The 24,081-nt window shown below is 41.7% G+C and overlaps 1 protein-coding gene across 2 annotated transcripts; it reads left to right on the top strand.

The window, feature by feature from the left end:
• The first annotated feature begins 3,763 nt into the window (after window positions 1-3,763).
• PPA2 (inorganic pyrophosphatase 2) lies at window positions 3,764-23,419 on the top strand. 2 transcript variants are annotated; one of them, XM_075286238.1, is made up of 12 exons: window positions 3,764-4,060; window positions 7,047-7,111; window positions 10,247-10,291; window positions 14,598-14,651; window positions 15,632-15,751; window positions 15,934-16,020; window positions 17,028-17,154; window positions 18,060-18,187; window positions 19,787-19,872; window positions 20,368-20,437; window positions 21,584-21,623; window positions 23,266-23,419. In XM_075286238.1, the coding sequence occupies exons 1-12, from the start codon at window positions 3,901-3,903 to the stop codon at window positions 23,292-23,294; spliced, it is 1,011 nt and encodes a 336-aa protein (XP_075142339.1). In that variant the 5' UTR covers window positions 3,764-3,900; the 3' UTR covers window positions 23,295-23,419. The 2 variants fall into 2 exon arrangements, with proteins under 2 accessions (XP_075142339.1, XP_075142347.1); XM_075286246.1 differs by lacking the exon at window positions 10,247-10,291 and having other exon boundaries at window positions 3,765-4,060.
• Window positions 23,420-24,081: the final 662 nt, after the last annotated feature.

Raw genomic sequence — 24,081 nt, 5'->3', positions numbered from 1 at the left:
ACAAAAATACAGTCAGAGGACCTTTCACCACTTACGCCAAGTACAACTCTTTGCATCATTTAATAGGTGATTCACCGGTTCACCTATCAGCATTGAGGTCCCCCTCTTCACCACTCAGTGTTACGGCTGGGGGTAAGGAACGTCCCTGCACAGTATAGCGCAGTACTGTCAGGAGGAACGTTCCCAGTTACACTGTCAGGAACGCCCTTCTGACAGTGAAGAGCTTTTGATAACGGCACCGATAGCTCTTCCATGGGGCACATAACAGAGAAGCCGACAGTGCGCTGAATTCAGCACACTGTCGGCTTTCCAGCGGTATATAAAACCGCATGTGTCTGAGGACATGAAAGGCCCTCTTTAGGTGAAATCTGATTAGATTATGGTCGCAATTACCAAGGTTTTCACCAGTGACATTTCCAACAAGTCCTGTCTTATTAGATATGATCAGATCCAGCAAAGCATCCCCTCTACTTGGCTCTTCTGCAAGTTGAAGAATTTCCTCCTTTTCACAGTCTTAATATTCATATATTTTATTGTAGATATTTCGTTACAATTAGTATTTTGTCATGTCACCCTTAGGGCTAGTTCACACGAGGACATGGAGGAGGATTTTGACGGAATCTACGTCATAATCCTCCTCCATACAATGTTAGTCTGTGTAGACTGCTAGCATTTTTTTTTCTGCAAGCAGATTTTTCTGCTAGCAGAGAAAAAGAAGCAACATGACCTTTCTTCAGGCGTTTTCTGTGACGTGTTTTTTTCAGCCCATTCACTTTACAGGAGGGGAAAACAGACTGGCTTTTTTAAAGCTGTTTTTACAAAAAAAAAAGAACCAAAAAAAGCTTCCTAATTAGGAAGCTTTTTTTTCCAGAGCCAAATACTAACCCTTACATTTATCACCATCTGCAGTTGTTTAGGCACGGTTTCAACAAGGCTGGCGAACTACATCCATGGTTACCCACAGCGTCTTCAGTGATTTTTCTATAAGGTTAATGTCAGGGGAATTACCTGGACACACCAGGGCTGTAGATGTCAGTACCGTTAGCTTCGCCATCAAAATCTCCTCACTGTCAGAAGGGCGTTCCTCATAGCTCAGCGTCACTGGTAGGTGGTAAGGAATGCCCCATCTGACAGTACAATGCTATGTTAGACTACTTCAAGAAACTAACGGCAACCATATCTCCAGCCCTGGGATGTATCTCAGGAAAGTCAACAGTGCTCTGAATTCAACCACGTTGTGCCCAAGGACATGAAAGGTTCTCCTTAACGGTATATTTTGGGTGATACTGTGAAGCTACACTCAGACAACGCATAATCTTTGAGCCTACCCTTACCAACCTGAAAGTCTTCTCATCACTAAACATCATTCCAGTTATCTGTGATGATTCCTCCCAGGGACATACTGTACTGTAGTGATTATACTATGGGGCAGTACTGTATGTCGCCAGGAGGTAGGGACTCCTAGCATCACAGATAACCATTATACTAGGAGGTCCTCTTCTGGCATGATGTTCAGGACACTTCAGGGGTGAAACTTGTTTTTGTTAGGCCCGGTTCACATCTGCATTCAAGTCACCGTTTGGTAAGTCCATTTGGGGACCCCTTGAACGGAACCCTATATGCATAGAAAAGCCATTATACCAGGGAAAACATGCATACCCCATACACTATAATGGGGTCTGTGTGGCTTCCGCTCAGTTTCCTCATGAAACATGCAGAGAAAAGTCCCTGTGTCCACGCTGCGATCTTTTCCGCAAAGTGGGGATGGGATTCGCATGAATCCCAACCATTTGTACAACGCCACGATTTTTCCCGCAGTGTCTCCGCTGCAGGCAAATCGCGGCGTTTCCGGTCCGTGGGGCCCCGGCCTTAGACTACGTTCACACAGAGTTGTTTGGCTCAGGAATTTGGTCAGGAAACTGACTCAAATTCCTCCTCCTAAAAACGCCTCACCATAGGACTGAAAAAAACAAAAAAACTCTGTGTGAATGCAGCCATAGGGTGCATTCACACTACATTTCCTGAAGCTTATTCTGAACGTAAATCACGTTCAGAATAAGCGGCGTATAAAGCAGCTCCATTCATTTCTATGGGAGCGGGGATACGAGCGCTCCCCATAGAAATGAATGGGCTGCTTCTTTCCCTGCGAGCAGTCCCATTGAAGTGAATGGGAAGTGCCGGCGTGTACGGCTCGGAATGAGCAGAGCTGGCCGTACACACGGGCACTCCCCATTTACTTCAATGGGACTGCTCGCAGTGAAAGAAGCAGCCCATTCATTTCTATGGGGAGCGCTCGTATCCCCGCTCCCATAGAAATGAATGGAGCTGCTTTATACGCCGCTTATTCTGAACGTGATTTACGTTTAGAATAAGCTTCAGGAAACGTAGTGTGAATGCACCCTTAGGGAGCCTTCACACAGAGTAAACGCTCCGCTCATTCTGAACGTAAACTCGTTCAGAATGAGCGGCGTTAAAGGGATTCTACCACTAAAACACTTTTTTTTTCTAGTTACCACGTCGGAATAGCCTTTAAAAAGGCTATTCGTCTCTTACCTGTGGAAGTGCTCTCCGCCGCGCCGTTCGTTCAAAATACCGGTTTGTACCGGTATGCTAATGAGTTCTCTTGCAGCGATGGGGGCGTCCCCATCGCAGGAGCAGCGATCGGGGCGTCCCCATTGCAGCTCGAAAACTCACCGCAGCGCCGCCTCTCCGGTGTCCTCCCCTTGCCTCTTCAGCGTCTGTCGGACGCCTGCGCAGTATGCTCTCTGTTCGGCGAAGATTGCCGAACGTACTGCGCATGCGCGAAAGTTCGGTGCCCGCACTATGGCTGGGATCGCAATTTCGCGCATGCGCAGTACGTTCGGCAATCTTCGTCGAACAGAGCGTACTGCGCAGGCGTCCGACAGTACGCTGAAGAAGCAAGGGGAGGACACCGAAGACCAGAGAGGCGGCGCTGCGGTCAGTTTTCGAGCTGCAATGGGGACGCCCCCATCGCTGCGAGAGAACTCATTAGCATACCGGTACAAACCGGTATTTTGAACGAACGGCGCGGCGGAGAGCACTTCCACAGGTAAGAGACGAATAGCCTTTTTAAAGGCTATTCCGACGTGGTAACTAGAAAAAAAAGTGTTTTAGTGGTAGAATCCCTTTAAAACAGATCCCATTGATGTCTATGGGTACTGGCATACGCACGTATCACAATGAAAGCAATAGGTAAAAAAGCCTCCCATTGATTTCAATGGGGAACGCGTGTATGCCGGCACCCATAGAAATCAATGGGATCTGTTTTAACGCCGCTCATTCTGAACGAGTTGACGTGAAGGCTCCGTTTCCAGCGGGCTCCATGTGTAACCTCTATTACTGCCCTCTGAATTGCTCCACCAGACCAGAACAATAGGTCAGTGCTAGAGTGAGCCTGGGGTTACACCAAATCCTCTGCAGTGAACAGAGACCTGGGGCAATAGTTTTTCCTAATGATAAGATTCAGGGGTTGGACCCTGGACTGAGCATGAAAAGAAACCCTACAGCTAAGACAGAGAACAATGTTATCCTTATCCTGCAGCTCTGCTTTCTCCTCACCCTACCTTCCTCTATATACTACAGTCAGCCGCACTATATACAGCACATGTACAGCAGGCACTGTGCAGGGAGATGACCGTGACCGTAACTCTCCGGCACCCGGGCATTTACAATGATGCCAAGGGGCGGCGCAGAACAAGGCTCACGACAGCTGTCAGCGCCTGGTCAGCCATTTTCTATGAGCCGCTTTGTTTTCCCAGCGGCCATGTTCTGGATACGAGGTCTCCTTGCCCTGCCCTTGTCAGGCGTGTAGATGGCAGTGTCGGCTCGCCCTTGTGTACTACAGGGGCCGAGCTTCACTGTCAGAGGAGGGGATAAAACATGAGCGGTCTATGGCGCGGCGGCGTCCTCAGGCTCCAGCGAGCCGTATTCGCGTGTAGTCCCGGAAGGCCTGTAGTGTGTCGCCGGTGGCTCAGCATGCAGCGCTACAGTACCGAGGAGCGGGGGCGGCCCAACACTGCCGAGTACCGGCTTTTCTTCAGTAAGTAGGAGCGGTTAGTGGAGAGGGGTGTTGTGCTGTAGAAGCCGGGCGCGCTGCTGTCACTAAGCAGTGGAACTCCCCTCTCCTGTCACAGCACATGGATCTGGCTGCGGCTATAAGTCAGCCTTTCCTTGGTGCCGTGTAGCAGTGTGGTCCCTGGCGCTGCGCGGCCTCTGCTGCTGCTCTGGTGACCTTGTCACACCCGTGTAGTGGAGGAAAGTTCTGAAAGGAAAGACATGGACTTGGAAGAAACCCTTTCTGTAAAATGGAGTCATGTGCGAGCTGCCCGTGACCTTGGGAAGGTGGAGTTGTCCTAGGGCAGAGTGCTGCACGTGTTCAATTGTAACCTGACCCTGTAATATACAGGATTCATGGTCTGCTTGTATATGGTCACTGCACCTAACAAGTGCACCTTACATCTGAAAGGCTCCAAGCTTCTTACACATCAGCTAAACCTGTACAAATAACATCCAGGCACCTGTTGGCTAGACGTCTATGACCCCTGCAGTGCCCCAAGTGTGAAGTGCATGTCCTGAGGAGGAGCAGAGCTGTCCTGTCCTTCAGGTCCTTCTTGTAAATATCCCTCTTGGCCCCTTGTGAATAAAGCATGTTTGGGGTTGTTGTACACATAAACCATCTACAGTACGACCACAGTGTCCTTGTCATGTGTTTTGCTCTTCTTTGTAGTAATAAGCCATAATCTCACTGCACTGTGTGAATAAGACCACGTGCTGCATAAGGCTGCGTTCACACAACATATAATGTGTATTTTGGTGTGAAATGTTTACGTGCCAGCTATCTTTGCAGAGTCCTATTGACTTTAATGGAAAATGTGGTTGTCATTCGGAATAAGGATATGTTCACGCAACGCTTTAAACAGAAAGTTCACAGAGTTTTCCTCTGGACTGTCTGTTATAATTATATCTACGCAGAAGCCGCCAGTGTTTCCGTAGATATAATTGACATGTTGTAATTTCCAAAACCGCACCAGTTTTGGAAATCGCGGCGTGTTTGCACTTCGGTTTTTACCTCAAAGTGGGCATGGGATTTACAAGAATCCCATCCACTTTGCAATTACTGTAAAACGCCATGATTTTTACTGTGGCGTTTCCGCCGCAGGCAAATCGCGGCATTTCTGACTTGTGGGGCCCTGGCCTAAGACATTCCTATATATTTCATATTCCTTTTTGTAGCCATACTTTGCTTTGGTTAAAAAAAAAATCTGCGTTTCCGCAATATGGGACCTTAACCAAAATGTTCACCCTGCTGGTTCATAAAAAAAACACTGGTTATTTAAATATTTAAAGGGATTCTATCATTGGGAAAAAATGCAAGCATATACTTACATAGCCTTTAGAAAAGCTATTCCAGACATGCCTTTAATTTGTTAATGCTCTCAGCCATTTTTGAATTAGCCTGCTTTTTTTTTGATATGCTAATTAGCCATCTCAGAGCATTGGAAGTTCACTGAGCACTGTGTGCTGTGTGTAAACAGGGGGAGGTGAGAGCAGGGAGACTGCTGCTGATGACTCTTCATCCTCCCTGCTGTCACCTCCCCCTGTGTACACATAACACACAGTGCTCAGTGAATTTTCTATGCTCTGAGATGGCTAATTAGCATATCAATAAAAGCGGGCTAATTCAAAAATTGCTGAGAGGATTAACAAATTAAAGGTATGTGTGGAATAGCCTTTCTAAAGGCTATGTAAAAATATGATTAGTTAAAAATGAGTTTTCTCAATGATAGAATCCATTTAAAAAAAAATAAAAAATCCCATAGCAAATACACTCCAAATATGCTTGTCTGCTATTTGGTGTATGTTTTGTGTATACATTTACTAAACTGCTGCAGCAAAAACATCCAAAAAGTACCTGGATTTTAAAGGATCCAATCATTGGAATCCCATTTTTTTCTCTCCCTAAGGGTGCATTCACACTACGGATACGGTGACTGATTCTGAACGTTAAAACACGTTCAGAATCAGCACGTATAAAGCACATCCTTTTTACTCTACGAGCGCTCCCATTGAAGTGAATGGGAAGCGCTCGCGTGTACGGCTCGGACTGAGCCAAGCGCCGGGCCCCTTCACACGGCAAGCCGTACACACGAGCGCTTCCCATTCACTTCAATGGGAGCACTCGTAGAGTAAAAAGTAGCCCATTCATTTCAATGGGGAGCACTCGTATGTCGGCTCCCATTGAAATGAATGGGATCTGCTTTATACGCGCGGATTCTGAATGTGTTTTAACGTTCAGAATCAGTCACCGTATCCGTAGTGTGAATGCACCCTAACACGTAGGAATAGCCTTAAGAAAGGTTATTCTTCGCCTACCTTTTAGATTTCTTCTCCGTGCCGCCGTTCGATAGATATCCCAGTTTTCTTCTGTATGCAAATGAGTTCTCCTGCAGCACTGGGGGCGGGCCCAATGCTGCAAGAGAACTTTCCAGCCACATCGGGCCTCGGGCAGAGCCAACTGCGCATGCCCGACAGTCATTTTCTTACACACTTTATCAACACACTTTTGCCGAGTCTATTCTAGAAGTATTTAAAATCCTTTTCATGAACGTTAAAACACGTTCAGAATCATGGTTTCAAGTTTTACAGGATCTATGACCAGTCCATCGTGATCAGTTATTCTGTTATTCCAGTCTGTGAGGTTGTCACAGACTTGGAAGTGGACTGTAGCGAAATCTGGCTGATCAGATCATGACAATTCTTGCTTAAGCAGGAAACTGATGTTTTTCTCCATGTCTTTGTACCAAACTCTTACCACACCTCAAAAAAGGTGAAAATGTTGTGGGAAAAAAAAACACCATCCAAATAACCTGGGAAGGTGAGAATAGACTTGAACTCACTAGTACTCATTACGTGACACTTTGGGATTTTAATAGTACTGTAAATGAATGATAATGCATGGTTCCAAATTATTTATTTTTGTTAAAAGGCTAATGTGATTATGATGTTCTGGCTTCTATACTTCACAGAGAATGAAGATGGGAAATTTGTCTCGCCTTTTCATGACATTCCTCTATATCCAAGATCTGAAGAGGTACAAACTAACATTGCACAGATGCCATGCCTATACATATTTCCAGGTTACTGTAAGGGTAATTTCACACAGAGTTTTTTGGTCAGGGTTTTGAGGCTATATCTGCCTCAAAATCCTGACCAAAAAGACTTCTCCCATTGAAATCAATGGGAGCCGCTCAGGTCTTTTTTCCAGCTCCCGGAAAAAAGAAGCGAGGTGCTTATTCTTCAGGCCAAGTCGCCTCGCGATTCGGCCTGAAGACACACCCTCTTCCGGACTAGGCCCTTTCATTGGGCCTAATTCGGAGCAGAGTGCGCGGCTGGATGATTGTGCAGTGCACCGGCTTTCATTTAGAGCTACCTGGTTTTTGGATCGGAACCTGAGGCGGCCTCCATTGCAAAAGACCCCATATGAACTTACCCTAAGGGTTCCATTACACAGTTGGGAGAATTCCTTAGTCCTATTTGTCTTGTGGCATAGAATTGATATTGAGGAGCACAATTGACTCCAGGTGTGCCTATCCATGCCTTGTTCGCCACATTGGGCTAACTCGACCCAGTTTTCTGAAAATCTACTTATGTTCCTATCTGGCGAGATTTTCATTACTGGCATAGTGTAATTAATTTATGTGGAGGCCGCAGCCTCTTCTCCATTCTCTTTTCATGCACCAGTCAAGCTGCTTATTAAGACTGCCATATGATACACCAGTCTTAATAAATCTGTGCCAGTGTTTCAATTGAGCACCACAGAGCTCTTTAGATAATTCATCAGCTATTGATGACCCATCTTTGAGGCTGCTGCACCACATTGCTCTTATTGCTGCAGCCAAAGTTTTTTGAGCCAGAGCAAGAAGTAGATTAAGGCCTGATTCACATCTTTGTTCGGGGAGTCTGCATGGGGTTTGTGTGTTTTCCCAGGTAACCGCTTTTCTATGGGTATAGTTTTCCATTTGGGGGCCCCCAGGCAGACTTCCCGAATGGAATCCTGAACACAAATGTGAACCGGGCGTAAGCAGAAAGGAGAAATAGAAGTACTTTGTTTATATTTCTCATTACTTTTTGTAGCCACTATTAGGCTCAAAAATGTGACAAAATCTGCTATAAAAAAGCAGATTTTCTGCAACTTAGGGCCTTGGTCTCAGAAACTGGGGCAAAATCTGCAACAATAAAAGCTGTGTGTTCCACAACATTGAGCCATGGCCTCAGGCTGGTTTCACATAAGCAATATTGGCAGCCTTAGCCTCAGGCTGGTTACACACAAGCTTTAAAGTAACAACCATTTTTTAAATGTATTTTTTACTATTGTTTCAGGGATGTATATCAAATAATTTGTAATATATATAAATAACCTATCTAGCTTTAAAAATGGGCTCTAAAATTCTCTGTAGCAACCCTCTGAGCTGTTACAGCTGTACACACTTGTAATGCTAGGATGTAGGCCTGTAGCACTTGCCGAAAGGGTACGGTCACTTCAAATGGATCTCCAGTTTTATACAGCCTAAAAATATGTTCCTCAGAGATTCTCAACTTCCAAATGCTGTCAATATTGCAGCCCAAGATATAAGAAATATAGGAATATCACTTAAAACTGCAGGCGGGAATGTGATTTTTTTTTTTTTTTTTTCTTTTTATTCATTTTTTATTTTTTATGCATCAAGAACTGATGCAGATGAAGCACAATTTCAGGTTTCATATTACGCCAGAAACTTTTTTTTAGGTTGTATAAAACTGAAGTCACGTCCATTTGAGGTGACCATTCCGCTTTGACAAATGCAACAGCGCTATGTGTGAATGTGTGGATTTCCCTGGTAACGGCTCAGGATGACTCTTGGGGTCGGTTCACACTAGTTGGAGGACCCGCCCCCCCCCCCCCCCCCCGGACGGTATACAAGCGCAAATGCAAGCGCTGTGCAGTTAGAGCACGGACCCCATAGACTATAATGGGGTCTGTGTGCTTGCTGTGCACTGCCCACACGGACCCCGTTAGTCTATGGCAGACCTGGGAATGTTCGGCCCGCGGGCCACATCCGGCCCTCTGACTGCTTCTGTCCAGCCCGCATAGCTTTTGGAACTTTGTTCAAGGACCTTTGATGATGTCATCACAGCCTATCACCAGGATAGGCTATGACTCGTTAATGGGCAGAGCCACACAGGACTGTGTGCTTACTGCAAGCTGCCGGCAATGGAGGCTGCTGGATGATAAAGCGGAGAGAAGAGACAGCATGTGTGAGCAAGAGGGGGGAACTAGGGGCCGATGTAGGGGGGCATTTAAACTGAATGCACATGGAGGGGGGACATTAAACTAGGGGGCAGATGGAGGAGGATATTAAACCATGGGGGATAGCTGGAGGGGAACATGTCTGCCTCTAGTTCCCCCAATTTAATGTCCCCCTCCAAGTATCTCCACTGTTTAATGTCCCCCTCCAGCTGCCCCAGTTTAATGTCCCCTCTAGTTTCTGCTAGTTTACACTGGGGCACTAGGAGAGGGACTTAATACTGTGGGACATTTGCCGGGAAACATTATAATGTGGGGTGTATAATGTTAGGGTGCCTGTAGGAGGATTATACTTTGTGGGGGCACATGGCAAGATGATTGAGAATGGGCGGAGTCAGCATAGAAGTGGGTGGAGCTAAATGCTACGACGTGCATGGCCCTCTAGAACCGTTAAAATTTCTCATGTGGCCTCATGGGAAAATTAATTGCCCACCCCTGGTCTATGGGGTCCATGCGCTTTAACTGTACAGCGCTTGTATTCCGTCTGGGAAAAAAAAAATTATACACTCCTAGTGCTCTGGTGTATGCTTACACTTTACTTTCTTGCGTGCACTGTGTGTTCACCACCAGAAGTCTGCAGCCACACATGACCGCTGGCTATGTGCAGACGGGACTACTGGTGGTGAAGACACAAAGCGTGCCTGAATGGGCAGTGGCGCCAGACAACAGACTCTGGTGCAAAACACAAATGCTGTTTCAAGCAAGGCATGTGTTAACTCAAGTAAAAACGCAGGTGTGTAAAGGCACCCTCCCTTAATTCTGCAAATAATCTGCTTACCATGGGAGGGGAGTGAAAATATATATAATTTTTTTTTACATAAATACTATGGATGTATGGATGCATTTCATTGATGCCTACTGTATGGTTTTATTTATGTTTAGGACCAAGATGTGCCAGCAAAGAAATCAAAATCTAATTGTTCTAAGGTAATAATGGCTTCTCATACAGATACGGCATAAGGACATTTTCAAATCAATTTCCTTAGTAAGCAGGAATAAGATACTTTTTTTTTTTTTTTTAATATATCTTTATTCTTCAGCTTGGTCTGAATACTGGTTGTATATGTTTAAACTGCAACAAAAATACTTGCAAAGCACAAATACTGTTTTGGAAACAAGACTGTTAGCAGGCAATACATATTCATAGAACATCTACTCACCAGCAATTTTATATTTGAAAATGTGTGAAACATTACATCAAGCCAACAGAACAGTGTATGATGTCAACTGAAAAATTCAGAGTAACATTCAATAACTTCTTTATGTATTTATAGAACAACACTCCACAGCTCAAATCTAAGCATTATTTCATGAAGCGCACCCATACCGGAGTATAACTTTAGAGAAATGTGTTCAGAATCGTTGTATATCAAGACATAACATATTCAGATTTGAAGAGCCTTTGTTCTTGAAAAATCAGGATTTGAGTAGCTATTTTCAGATCTTACTCTTTATTTCTTTGTTATAATGTCATAAAGTCATCCATAATCACCTCCTGAGATTGTAGTGGTCAGTCCAATGGATCTGGTTTCCTATTGTGTTGTGTGATTCCTCATAGTGACATTTTTGTAACCAATTTCACATTTTAACACATTTTCAGTGATTTTTTTTTTTTTTTTTTTTTCTACATGCGGTTTTGTGGTCCATAACCTTCTTTTCCTTTTCAATTATTCAAATAATATTGTTTCTTTTTTTTGCTAATTAAATAGGGTTTTATTTTTGCTTTTATTTATTTTTTTATTTTAACAGTTTCCAGACTGCTTGTTGACTGTATATGTCCGAGCAGTCCACTCTAACCTTGCAAGGATGTACCCGTACATCTGTGTAGTGTTGGTTGTCCGAGCAAAAAAATAATTTTCAAAATGGGATGGGGAAGGTGAGAAAAAAACAACCTATTCACCGATGGGCTGGTGTCCTCCCAGTGTGGTCCAGTTCTGCTGCTCTGGAGTCTTCTAGAAGTGAAACTCTTCGCCAATGTCCTTGTGATGTCCCCTGTCTTTTGCTGAGGCTGTTGATTTGGCTATTGGCCACGCGTGGCGGGGACTTCCACCAGAAGACAACAATGGACCGGCAGGATCTGACCATGCCTGGGAGGTACCGAAGCAACAGGGAAAGGTTGGTGTGACTTTTTTTTTTTTTTTTCAATCCAAAACATTTGCCTTGACAACCCCTTTAAGCAGCTGCACAATTTTTATGATTACACAGCTGAATCTCCCATAGAAAAGGCAGGGTCGGTTTATTACTATTCTTGTCTTCCTTTTTTTTTTTTTTTTGTAAACCTTGCACTCAATACTATATTCTTTACTTATATAGCACCATAATATTCTGCAGCGCTTTAAAAGTTGTCAATTGCTGTCATATAGGGCTCACAATCTACATTCCTTATGTATTTATGTATTTGGAGTGTGGGAGGAAACCAGAGTACCCCGGGGGAAACCCACAAAAACACAGGGTGAACATACAAACTCCTTGCAGATGTTGTTTAGTTGGATTTGAACCTAGTACTCCAGCGCTGCAAAGCTGCAGTTCTAACCACTGAGCTGGTTTTTAAGCCACCCACTAGGGGAAGGAAACCCCCCCCAGAGGGCTCAGATTAGGAGGCTGCATTCCTTCTGCAACTGGGGCTAAATGTATCAGCAACAAAAAAAACAACTTATGTTAAAATGTTCCCCAAAAGTCTGTTATAAACTTATGGGGGGAACCATGTAAAAATCAAAGTTAACATAAAATAAAAAAAGGCAAATGTGATGCCTACATCACAGGTTCTAGCCCCACCCCCAATGACTCTATACTATGGTATGCCAGTCTTGATAAAGGGCTTTACTGGTGCAGGGACTGAGAGCTTTATGAAGAGGCTTCAGCCTCTTTATTTTATTTTTTTATTGTAGCTTTTTTAATTTTCTATAACAAAACAAAAACAGTATGTACCGATAGGACTGGGTGATTATGATCTAAATGAAAATAATTATTAATCGGGGATCTTGGTTATGATCAATGATTATTTTGGTCGCCCAGCAGCTTTGTTTGGACCGAACTTCCAACCCCAGAGTATAATGATTGAAGGCCCAGTGGAAGTGATTAATATAAGAAGGCAGGGTTACTCCCCTATTCTGGGCTCTCTTCAATGCTTCTGCCTGACATCAGGGACTGCTGAGATGGGTCACACAGCTTGACCCTTGTGTATATGTTGTCACACCACCGCATGACCCGCTGAGGCCTAATGGTCCCTGGCGTTAGGCAGAAAGTGCCCCTCCAAAAAATAGGGTGCTATTTTTGAGCCCAGAAGAGGTTAGAGTTATGTTAGATCACCTCTCGAGGCCTCCTCTTATTATAAACTGGGATATGAAGACCCCAGAGTTTAATAGCAATCCTGATTTGGATGTGTTTGGTCTGAAGGTAGAAGCTCACAAATACTGTAATAACCAACATGAACAAAATCATGTCTGTTTTCTTTGTTGACTTTTGGTTATTTTTCAACTAATTGCCCAGCCCTATGCACCAGTCAGTTGTGAATAACAATATAAATATTGGATGGGTTGCATACTGGAGACTGCCAAAGGCAAAAGCAGACCTCCAAAGCCACACAACACACCCATTTTGACTGCATAACATGAGCCATTATACACCTAAATAGATCACAGAAAGTTCCATAATCCTACAAAACACGTTTGTCATTAAACAAATAAGCGAAAATGCTACTTTCCAAAAATTAAAAACCGTAGGGTAGTGCTACTAAACACTGGGGTAATTTATGAGTTTCTCCAACACAGTGGTGAATAAGTAGCTGTATCTGGATATTTAAAGGGGTTGGCTACTTTCAGACCAATATTGAGAAACAAATGTTATTGTTTGTACAATAAAAGCATATACAATTTTGCAATACACAGCAGGTCACAGCAGGCTTTACCTGTTCAGGAGGCTGAGGGCCTTTCGAGTCCAGGGGCCACTTCTTAGGGCCTTTTTCAACTCTATGGCCTGCTGGGGGAGCAGTTGTCAACCAGGGACAGGAATAGACTTGACAGGCTGATCAGAAGGGCCAGCTCTGTCCTGGGGAGCCCCCTGGACCCAGTACAGGTGGTGGGTGACAGAAGGATACTGTCCGTGGTGAGCTCCATGCGGGACAATAAATCCCACCCCATGTATGAGACCTTGATGGCACTTGGCAGCACTGTAAGTGACCGACTGCTTCACCTCAAGTGTGAGAAGGAGCGCTACCGGAGGTCTTTCCACCCAACCGCGATCAGGCTACATAATCTACATCAGGCCAAGCGAAGATCACGCCGCACAGAGAACTAAATGATCCTGAAGTCTTCCTTCTTTCTTTTCTTCCTTAGGTGCTGTGGACTCCTAGTATGTTTACTTTTTTAAGCAAGTGTCTACTTCTGTATTATATTACTGTTTATTATCCTGTATCTGTATTACTATGCTGCTGTAACATACTGAAATTTCCCCACTGTGGGACTTTTAAAGGATTATCTTATCTTTTCTTAATATACTTTCTGTATCAATTCCTCACAGTTTTCTAGATATCGGCTTGTTGTCCTTCATTCTGTTACTTCTAGAGGATAAAACTCTGACCATGGTTATGTGATTTACACTCCATGGTCATGTGATGAGTACACAGGTGCACAGCTAATTACCAGGCAGATGTCTGATTATTGTGCTGTGACTATAACGAGCGACACCTGTGTGCTCATCACATGACTATGGACGGTAAATCACATGACCATGGTCAGAGGTTTATCCACTAGAAGTAAAAGAATGAAGGATAACAAGCAGAGATCTAGAAAACCGTGAGGAATTGATACAGAAAGTATATTGGAAAATTGTACAACTTTTTATTATACAAACCATAACATTTGTCTCTCAATATTGGTCTGAAACTGGACAACCCCTTTAAGGTGACTTTTTACTGTTGTAGAAGGATTTTATGAGCAGTTTCCCAGTGGGCAGCACTTTTGGAGATCTTTCATGTCCACTTAATAGGAGTGTGCCAGCCAGTTATTGAGGGGCCAGATTACTAGAACACTAGGAGTCTGTCTCCCAGGATAGTGTACAGGACGGTAAATCCAGGTAATCTGAGACTTGGTTAGTGTGAAACCAACCTAATTTCTTATGTAACCAGTATGTGAAAGTTCTAGTTGCATCTTATACTAGTAATGTTCAGAGACCATTTAGTGCTTTTCTGTAGGTCTATACTTTTTAAATGTCTGTAAATGAATTTATTTTCTAGAACATATTTAACATGGTGGTTGAAGTGCCACGATGGACAAATGCCAAAATGGAGGTAAGTGACTGCTATTTGAGATGTATTTTTAAGATATCCAGGCTATTTAAGGGTCCATTCCCACAGAGTTTTTTTTCACGCTGAATCCATGTCAGAATGCACGTGGAAAAAAACGCCTCCCCATAGAGTTCTATGGGTTCCGCTAGCAGAAAAAAAAAGCTTCCTTCAGGCGGATTCTGCCTGCAAAAACCACGGCAGTCAAAAATCTACGTAGAATTGGCAAAAAAACGTGTGGAAAAACCACTGGCGTTTTTTTCAAGATCCATACACTGTGCTGGAGGAAAAAAACATTTCCTAATTCCTGAAGCGGATTTTTTCCTTGTCAAAATCCTCACCAAAAAAATAAGTGTGAATGGACCCTTAAACTGATATTGCTTTAGAGTAAACAAACTTTAGTACATTTTTTGGATTTTTCTGTCAGTATTTTTGTCATCAATAAATTTTGTAATATACTTTAACAAATTTCCGATCATTTTTGTGAAATCCTTCATTTTTCCTCTTTGTGCTTCTGTATTGCATCTCACTGAATGTTATTGTGTAAGGCTGCAGTACTATCTCAGTTATTTCCACAGATATCACTGGTTGAAAACAGTCCGGATTGGGATTTTATATCACATATTATACAGCTGCATATAAATATCCTAATCCCGACTGTTTTCAAGCAGTAATATCTATGGAAATATATAGCACCGTAGCAGCAGAGGAACTCCTCTTTCATATGACACACAAGTGTATAATGCTGGACCCTCCTCCACCCTTGTTCTCTACATCTTACACAGCCCCGTACTCCTGTACTTGGTAACATTAAGTGATACTCAATATAGAAGACCGGCAAAGAGTGAAATAATGCAGGATTTCACAGAAAGGATCCACTATTTAACATATATTACGAAATCTATTAACAACACAAATACTTCCAGAAAATCAAAAGTAGTCCAAAAGCTTAGACTAATTCTCTCCGCACCGCTTTTCGTTACTAGATTGCAACAAAGGAGTCTTTAAATCCGATTAAGCAAGATATAAAAAAAGGAAAACTCCGATATGTGTCAAATATTTTTCCTTACAAGGGATACATATGGAACTACGGTGCTTTACCGCAGGTAAATAATACTTCTTTTCATGTTTAAGTTTTTACCTAAATACTTCCATACTGGAGATGGTTGAAAGATTTTGGATGTTGCTGGTAGTCAATTTTCATTTTAACGGCTTTAATTTCAGTTTGTATTTGTTGATTTTCTAATTTAATTTTTTTTTTTTTTTTTTTTTTTTTATTGCCCTCCAGACTTGGGAAGATCCTAATCATAAAGATAAAGATACGAAATGCTGTGGAGATAATGATCCTATTGATGTCTGTGAAATTGGCTCAAAGGTGCTTTTATATACAGTTTTGATTTTTGTTTTTTTTTCCTAAAGGAGTTTTTCAGGCTTTTTCAATGATCTGTTATTTGGTTGGACATCAATATCTGATTGGTGAGGGGCTGTTTGATACTGCTACTGGGTGGGAGTACAGTTGACAGATTTCCCTGTTGTATAGTGGATATTTAAAGGGATTGTATCATTAAAACTCAATTTTTTTCTCACTAACATGTTGGAAAAGCCTTAAGAGAGGCTATTCTTCACCTACCTTTAGATGTCTGCTCCGCGCCGCCATTTGGTATAAATTCCAGTTTTCGTCGGTATGCAAATGAGTTCTGTCAAAGCACTGGGGGCGTCCCCAATGCTGCGAGAGAACTCTCCAGCGCCGCCTCCATCTTCTAAAGGAACATCTTCTTCTGGCGCATTTGGTCAAACTTCTAGGCCTTGGGCAGAGCCAATTGCGCATGCCCGTGGCCACAAGAAAAATGGCCGCTTACACAGTATATATTAAGATAAAAATCTGCAAACAATAGTTTTCTCTAGAAAGAAATCATCCCAGATGGGTCTCTACAGAGTGAACAGTACTAGGTCTATATATTACTGTGTACTATCGTTGGTATGCTAGATTTACTGCTTTCTATAGAACTTTTCTTGGGATGACATTTTATGTAAAATTTTCCTATCCAGCTGTTTTGGCATTCTACAACCTGTAGTCTGACAACAATCTGCAGCATTAGGGCTTGTAGTCTGATGCTGCGGACAGCCTCAAAACACTGATCCAAATGTAGCAGTCACATTAGTTCCTCTTTATGGTAGCTTGCATTGATATTCATAGCCCTGAGAAAATGAACATGTTCAAATTCTGCACAGTCATGAGCTCTGCTGCTATGCATTCAGTCAGGAGTATCTGTACGGTAATAGAGAAGGGAGGGGGAAGAGGGGGATGCCATGGAAAGATTAGATTATCAAATTAAAACTATTCAGTAATAAAATTTTAATAGGACGCATCATGTGTTGCAGGTTTGCTCTAGGGGCGAAGTAATTCAAGTAAAACCGCTTGGTGTTCTAGCTTTGATAGATGAAGGAGAAATGGACTGGAAGATTATTGCAATCAATATCGAAGATCCTGAAGCTGAAAAATTCAATGGTTGGTAAATTGCAGAGAAGTGATTACTTTGCTGTATGCGGGTGAGGTTGTTTGTAGGATTTTTGGGTGAACGTTTTAAGTTTTATTGCACAACCATTTGTCATTTTGGATCTGTGAGGTTAGGTTCTAGTTAAATATCCCTATGATCTGGAGTATTTGCAATCAAGATGTAAAAGTTGTCCTACAAATAATAGTTGATGGGAACTTTTTATTTAAAGGGATAATGACATGTTTTTGCTTAGTTGTTGTAGGCAGTTCAATAGTGATGAAGTGCAGGCACATTGTGGCCTTTATGATGGGTAGTTACAAACCGATAGTACAATCGCCAATATGATTATGTTGAGTTATTTCAAATAATAATATGGCTGAACTTTATTCATTTGTGCAGAAGTGGTGGAGTTACAGCAGTGTTGTATCTTATGTGTCAGTATTTCTGCGGTGTTGGTTAAGATTCATTTCTAATCATTAATGTAATGCAATGTAATCTTTTTAATCTTCAATATTAATGAATCCTTTCAGTACAGTACAGTTGGAAATTGGTTTTGATCAGTGTGACGAACTAACCTTAGGATCATACATTCTATCTTCTCATTTTGCTTGAGCATGATGTTTAGGTTTCCGTAATACAACCTTGCTCAACCTCTTATGTTCACTCGGTACAGCTAAAAAAAAAAAAAGGTAGTGAGTGTGAATGGAGGGGAGGTTAATAGTAAATAAGAAAAGTTAACAGATGTAACTGTAGGGTTGTTGGATTCTTATCTTCCTGTAATTCTGTGTGGTGCTCAGAGTAGGGATTTCCAGTATTTAGTCATTGTTGCACCTCAGTCACAGGAATTGTATTTTGTTAAATGTACTGACTGCAGCTGACAATTTTAGTCTCTTGACTGTGTATTGTCATATTGCAGACATCGATGATGTCAAAAAGTATAAACCGGGATATCTAGAAGCTACTGTTGAATGGCTTAAAACCTATAAAGTTCCTGATGGAAAACCGGAAAACCAGTTTGGCTTTGATGGGCAATTTAAAGATCAGGTGAGTCTCCTGGTTGGGAAGAGTGATGATGCCTATTAAAGTGAACTTCTCCGTATGATATTAAAATATTGACCTTAATAATAATATTGACATTATATTATTGACCAAACAGGAAGTATTTGATGTTTGCCAAAGCTTCTGATTGGCTTAGAAAGAACAGGTTCCTATCAAATAATGTAGCTCTGTTTGCACACCTAACCAGGCCACCATTGTTTTTATTTTGCATATAAAGTCCTAAGACCTCATTTAGTGTCCCGCTCCAAAAACCGATGCAGAAAAAAAAACATGGCGGCTTCTTCTGTGGACTTTCTGCTTCAATTTTACATATAGGGAAACTGCTTGCATTCCGTAGGTATAGTTGACATGCTGTGACTTTCAAAACTGCGACAGGTTTGGAAGTCGCAGCCTGTCCGTTGTGAGGATGTTTTCGCATGGTGGGGGTGGGATTCGCTAGGATCCCAACCACCTTGCAGTGACTGTGTTTTCACCACCGGCCATAAAGCAGTTCTTGATTTTTGTCTAAACCTTGTTACTGGCCTTTGCTTTTGTGGGATATTACAAGGTCTGTAACACGTACCAGGTAATAATAAATGTTACACTGCAAGGTCTCGTTCACATCTGCGCCCGGGGGTCTCCGTTATGCAGGTTTCCGTTCCCTGCACGAAACTGGGCAGGAGACGGAAACCTGTAGTCATGTTTCAAACCCATTCATTAGAATGGGTTTGAAAAGTGTCTGGCCATGAGCGCCGGTGAGCGTTTTATGCTCTACCTTGGCAAAACCCTTTTTTTTTTTTTTTTTACCAGACACAGAGTCGGACATGCAGGACTTTGTGTCCAGTTTAAAAAGAACTGTTTTGCTGCGGAGAGCACAAAACGCTCCCCGGCGCTCACGGCCGGACACAATCTGACAGGTTTCAGTCTTCTGCCGGCCGAAGATGGAAACCTGATAACAGAGACCCGAACGCTGGTATGAACCCGGTGTTAAGTGAAAACACTGTCATCCTGGTCTTCAGCCTAGGTCACACTGCGTGACAGCATCCTCTTGTGGTAATTTCTGGAAAAATAAAAACAAAATATTTTTTTCTTTAAGGAAATGCAAAACCTAGGAATGAATCTTAAAAGTAAACAAAATTATAATTGTGCTCCCAGTTTGTCAGGCAGTAGAAACTTTTACATGATCCTGACAGTGTTGTACAAACCATTCAGAGAACAAAGGAGCAATGCTCCTGCTGATCTTCTCCATCTTTGCCTTGAGAGTGACTGCCAGGGAGGGGTTTAACTATCTTTTATCTTTAGCATACAGCAGGGAGACTCCTGCTCCAGCCAGTTGGCTTATAGACAGACTCAGGAAAGGGGGGATATGGCCAAGTGAGGAAGTGTTGTGTTTTTGGGTTGTTTTTTTTTTCTTTATTTTGTATTAGAAAGTCTAGTGTTTAACAATCGTTCTGCCATGTACAGAGTGCTGCAGTATTTTTATGATTGCCATAGCAACTTGTACCTGTTCACATGGGGAGGTTCTGTCTGACCCTTTGTTGCTTGTTTTGTTATATAGAATATAATAAAATATAATATAATATAAATGTTTTCTTATGTTGCTAGGCATTTGCAGTTGAAATTATCAAAGAAACACATGAATATTGGCAAAACATGGTTCATAAGAAATCCGATTGTGGTGATATTGTATGGTAAGAATTATGTATTTTTTGTTTTGTAATGTATGAGTTTACTTGTCCAGTGTTTGCCATCCAGTGTTCTTCTATTTGTGCAATCCTAAAAAAGGTGACTTCAAAAGTTCCCCTTTGTGCACCACAAGAATGGAGCAGTGGTGCATATGTTTGGGGTTGTGCCACCAAAGAAAATGGCAAATTACTGGGTGTCCGACTGCTTGGATTCCCAGCGATCAGAAGGGCAGGAATAAGGAACTGTAGTCTGACCATCACTCTGCTCACTTCTGCGGGGCTGCTGGTATTGATGGGAGATACCCACACATGATAGGGGCTGGTGTTTTTGTAACTTAATCGTATAAGGGAGTGAACATGTATTTTTTTCCAAAAATTGGAAAGTAATGTTTAATATATATATATATATATATATATATATATATATATATATATATATATATGAAGATTCTGTGTTCAGATTCTCCTAAATGAGAATTTTAATTTGTCTTCCACCCACAGTAAAAATATCTTGGTTAAAGAAAGCCCTTTCTGCTGCAGTGAAGAAGAGGCCGCTGCTATAGTCCAAGCTGTGAGTTCTTGCTCTTATTTAATACAGTATTGCATTGCTTCATGAGGCTACTCCTATATTATCTTTATTCATCATTTTCTTTGCGCTGGAAACTAGTACAAAACTGCCTCCATCATATTTGCATTTTTATTTTGTTTTGGTTCATCCATACATAGACAGACATAATTATCAGGTGACTCTATTAAAGTAGTTGTCAGTAGTCCTGTACGTTCTCTATAGTTCCTGAATGTCCATAGCAAATTGTCATTTCATCTTTCAACATAATGCTCTCTAAGGGTAAATAAATGTTTTATTTGATACTTTATTATATGTTGCATAAACTGGGCTTTCATATGGTTTCCAAAGACATAACTTTTACATTTTTTTTTTCTTTATTTCTTTTGTAATCCAATAATTTAATTTAATAAAAAAACAAATACACATCATCTTCTATGTATAGCAATACCAAATATGTAATTTAATGCCTGGGGACAATGGCATTTCCTACTTTATTTGATCTTTATTTTAGTTCCTTTGTTTACCACTTTGTGTCGCATCAACTGGAATAAATTAAGTGGCTGCCCAATCTCTTTAAAGGCACATTACACAGTGTACTTCTAAGGCATTAAAGTGAAGGACTTACACCTTCATTCGAAGAACAAAGTACTTGTTGAATTGTATGGTTCTATGTTTAGGGACATAAGAAACCATCTGGTGTTTAGATGGTCTTAAAATTAGGTTAAAGGTATTGTCCAGAATAAATTGACCTTTATGATTGAAGCTAAACCACCATCCCCACCCATCACCCTACCCCACCCTCCGCACCTACCATCTAAATTACTGTGACAAAAATCATGTAAACGCCCCAGGCGTATTTTCCAATGATGTTCTGTTTCGGGAAGGGGAGAAAATGGAACGTCATCAATACTATTATTTTTTTTTGCCTGGAAAACCCCTTTAGTAAAACCTTTGCAGAACAATAACACGCTATACCACGTTTTAAGGGGTTATGCAGCAAAAAGTATTTATCTTCTGCCCATAAATGACTGACCTGACTGCTGAGGACCCAACTGATCCTGAGTCAGGCTGTACAGTGTAAAACATGAATTACCAAGCCATAATGAAAAGACATTTATTTATGTATGTATTCCTTCATTGCTCTTTCAGGCACCATTGCAAGGGGAATTGGGTCCAGTGTCCCCTGAAGGTCAGTATTTTATACATTTCTGCACATAACCTTTAAACATATAGGTTTACTTTGTTAGGATGTGTGTCCATTTATCAAGGCACTAATTGTGTGTAACTATAATGGGAGCCCCAGAAATATCTAAAATACAGTATTTGGCTATCTCCGGTACTCCATTCAGAATGTTCAATAAAAATTCCCTGTTAATCTGATCAGAAGGTCTGAGCACTCGGACCCCCACTGATCTTTAGATTCTCTTTCTGCAATGTGTGGATGCGATTATCTAGAATCCAATCCACTTTGCAAGTAATGTAAAACTCTGTGCTTTTGCAACATGGAGCACTGGCTTTAAGGGCCCGTTCAGATGGGCAGAGAGGGGGTGGATTATGGCGCAGAATCCCCATCATAATCTGCCCCTCACAATGGTAGTTTATGGAGACTGCTAGCGTTCGTTTTTCTGCTAGCGTTTTTTTGCCGCTAGTGGAAAAAAGAAGCGACATGACCTTTCTTGAGGCAGATTCCGCCTCAGGAAGTCAATAGAATTGAATGGGAGGCGGAAACCGCATCGCGTTTGTTTGTTTTTTTTCACGGTCCATTCAGTGTCCGGGAGGGAAAAACCGCGGTTTTGCTCCAGAAAACACTCCAAAAAAAACGCCTCAAGGTCCAAAAACCACTTTCTAATTAGGAAGCATTTTTTTTCCGGACCAAATTACGCCACATGGTATTCACGTGTGAACTAAACCTAAGTGTACCTTGTTGTGATGTGATATGATATTGGGGAAAAAAATAAAAAATTATGACTGAGAAATGATCACATGACATTAACCCCTTACCACCACAGGCATTTTTCAATTTTCCTCTTATACTTCCGACCTTCCAAACCCCTTAACTTTATTGTTCCATTTGCAGAGCCTTATGAGGGCTTAATGATTGCTGGAGAAATTGTACTTTGTAATGGCACCATTTAATAATCCTTACAACATACTGCGAGGCTTAAAATAAAAAAAAATAAAAAAAATAAAAATTCGGAACCGGGGAGGAAACTACATTTGTGCGACACTTACAGGCTTTGTTTTTTTATGGTGTTCACTGTGCAGCCAAAATGACGTGTCTCCTGTATTATATGGTCAGTGCAATTCCAGGGATACCAAAATTTATTTTTTTTATTTTATTTTTTAACATGGATTTTATACTTTGGGGGGGGGAACAATGTTATCACATTCTGATACCCGTAACATGTAAAAAAAAATAAAAAAAATTCTGTGTACAATGATGGATAAAGCATTTTTGCAGAGCCAGATGTAGTTTTTAGTTATATTATTTGGGGGAATGTCTGATGTTTTGATTGCTTTACATTTTAACTTTTATAGGAGGCGAATCTGTGAAAAAACTGCGGGGCAGGGCCAGTGGGCATTTTTTAACTTTCGGAGGGTTCACTTATGTAAAATAATCATATATAATAAAAGTAAAAAATAATAAATGCAGAATAACATTTATTGCACCATTCAAATGAATCCCTAACTTAGATATTAGAGATTGGCGTATGAATGGGATAGTATCTTGTTTTGATTAATTTCTTTTGATCTTGTTCTAGTTTTTCCTTTAGCATATACAGCACTGGAGATGAGTCTAGTTACTAATGCTTAACCTTTTCTTTTTACAGTTGACATATGGCATTTCATTAAAAAGTGATCCAGTCAATTCCTAGCTATGTCTGAGCACATTGTCAAGAACCTTGGAAGACGTATCTGTGTATATATTATTTTATTATGTCATGGATTCTGACTGTGTAAATAAACACATTTTCTTTTGTTAAAGTCTTTTTAGTTGTTTCTTTTTTTTATCTTTAAGTTTTAATAAACTCTTACACTGATGAACATGTCTAGACTGCCCATAGTTTATATACTTCCGGTAGTCCCCTCTTAACCCTGCAAGGACGTCCCGGTATGTCTTTGCAGTGATGAGCAGCTGCACAAAACATACAGGGAGGCAGTGATGGTTTATTACAGTCCTCGTGTGTGGGAGCCTCTAGGCCTGGGAACTGCATAAGCTGCTGGTCCTAGATTAGCTCTACAGTACAACATGGGAGCTGCATTCTTCTCTCTCTCTCCCGTAACCCCAGTTACAGTAGAAAAAAGAAAAAGGTCAAGTGAAAGAAGTGGGGGAGGGGAAATCCATTACCACGCCTATATGTAAACAAAGAACTGCTGCTATCAACAGTATGGGTTCATGACAACTCTAGCATTGTAGGGTTTTAAAAATGGGGGGGGGGGAAACTTCAGCACTGCAAAAATATTAAAAACATAACAAGTAGCTCCTCAGCCAGGTGAGATAAAGGAAACAAAGTCTGTTAGGGCTCTTTTTCCATATCATGGGCTGGTTTTTCTGGACTGGAGGGCAGGTTGGTAGGGGGAGCCTTCCACACCCCTACTCCACCACGGGTTTTTCCCTGAGTCCCGGGTACTCACAGGTGAGGCTT

Source organism: Leptodactylus fuscus, chromosome 1 (assembly GCF_031893055.1).
Source record: "Leptodactylus fuscus isolate aLepFus1 chromosome 1, aLepFus1.hap2, whole genome shotgun sequence".
NCBI lineage: Eukaryota > Metazoa > Chordata > Amphibia > Anura > Leptodactylidae > Leptodactylus > Leptodactylus fuscus.
The sequence above is the reverse complement of the archived record's forward strand: the minus strand, read 5'-3'. Positions and strand labels throughout refer to the sequence as shown.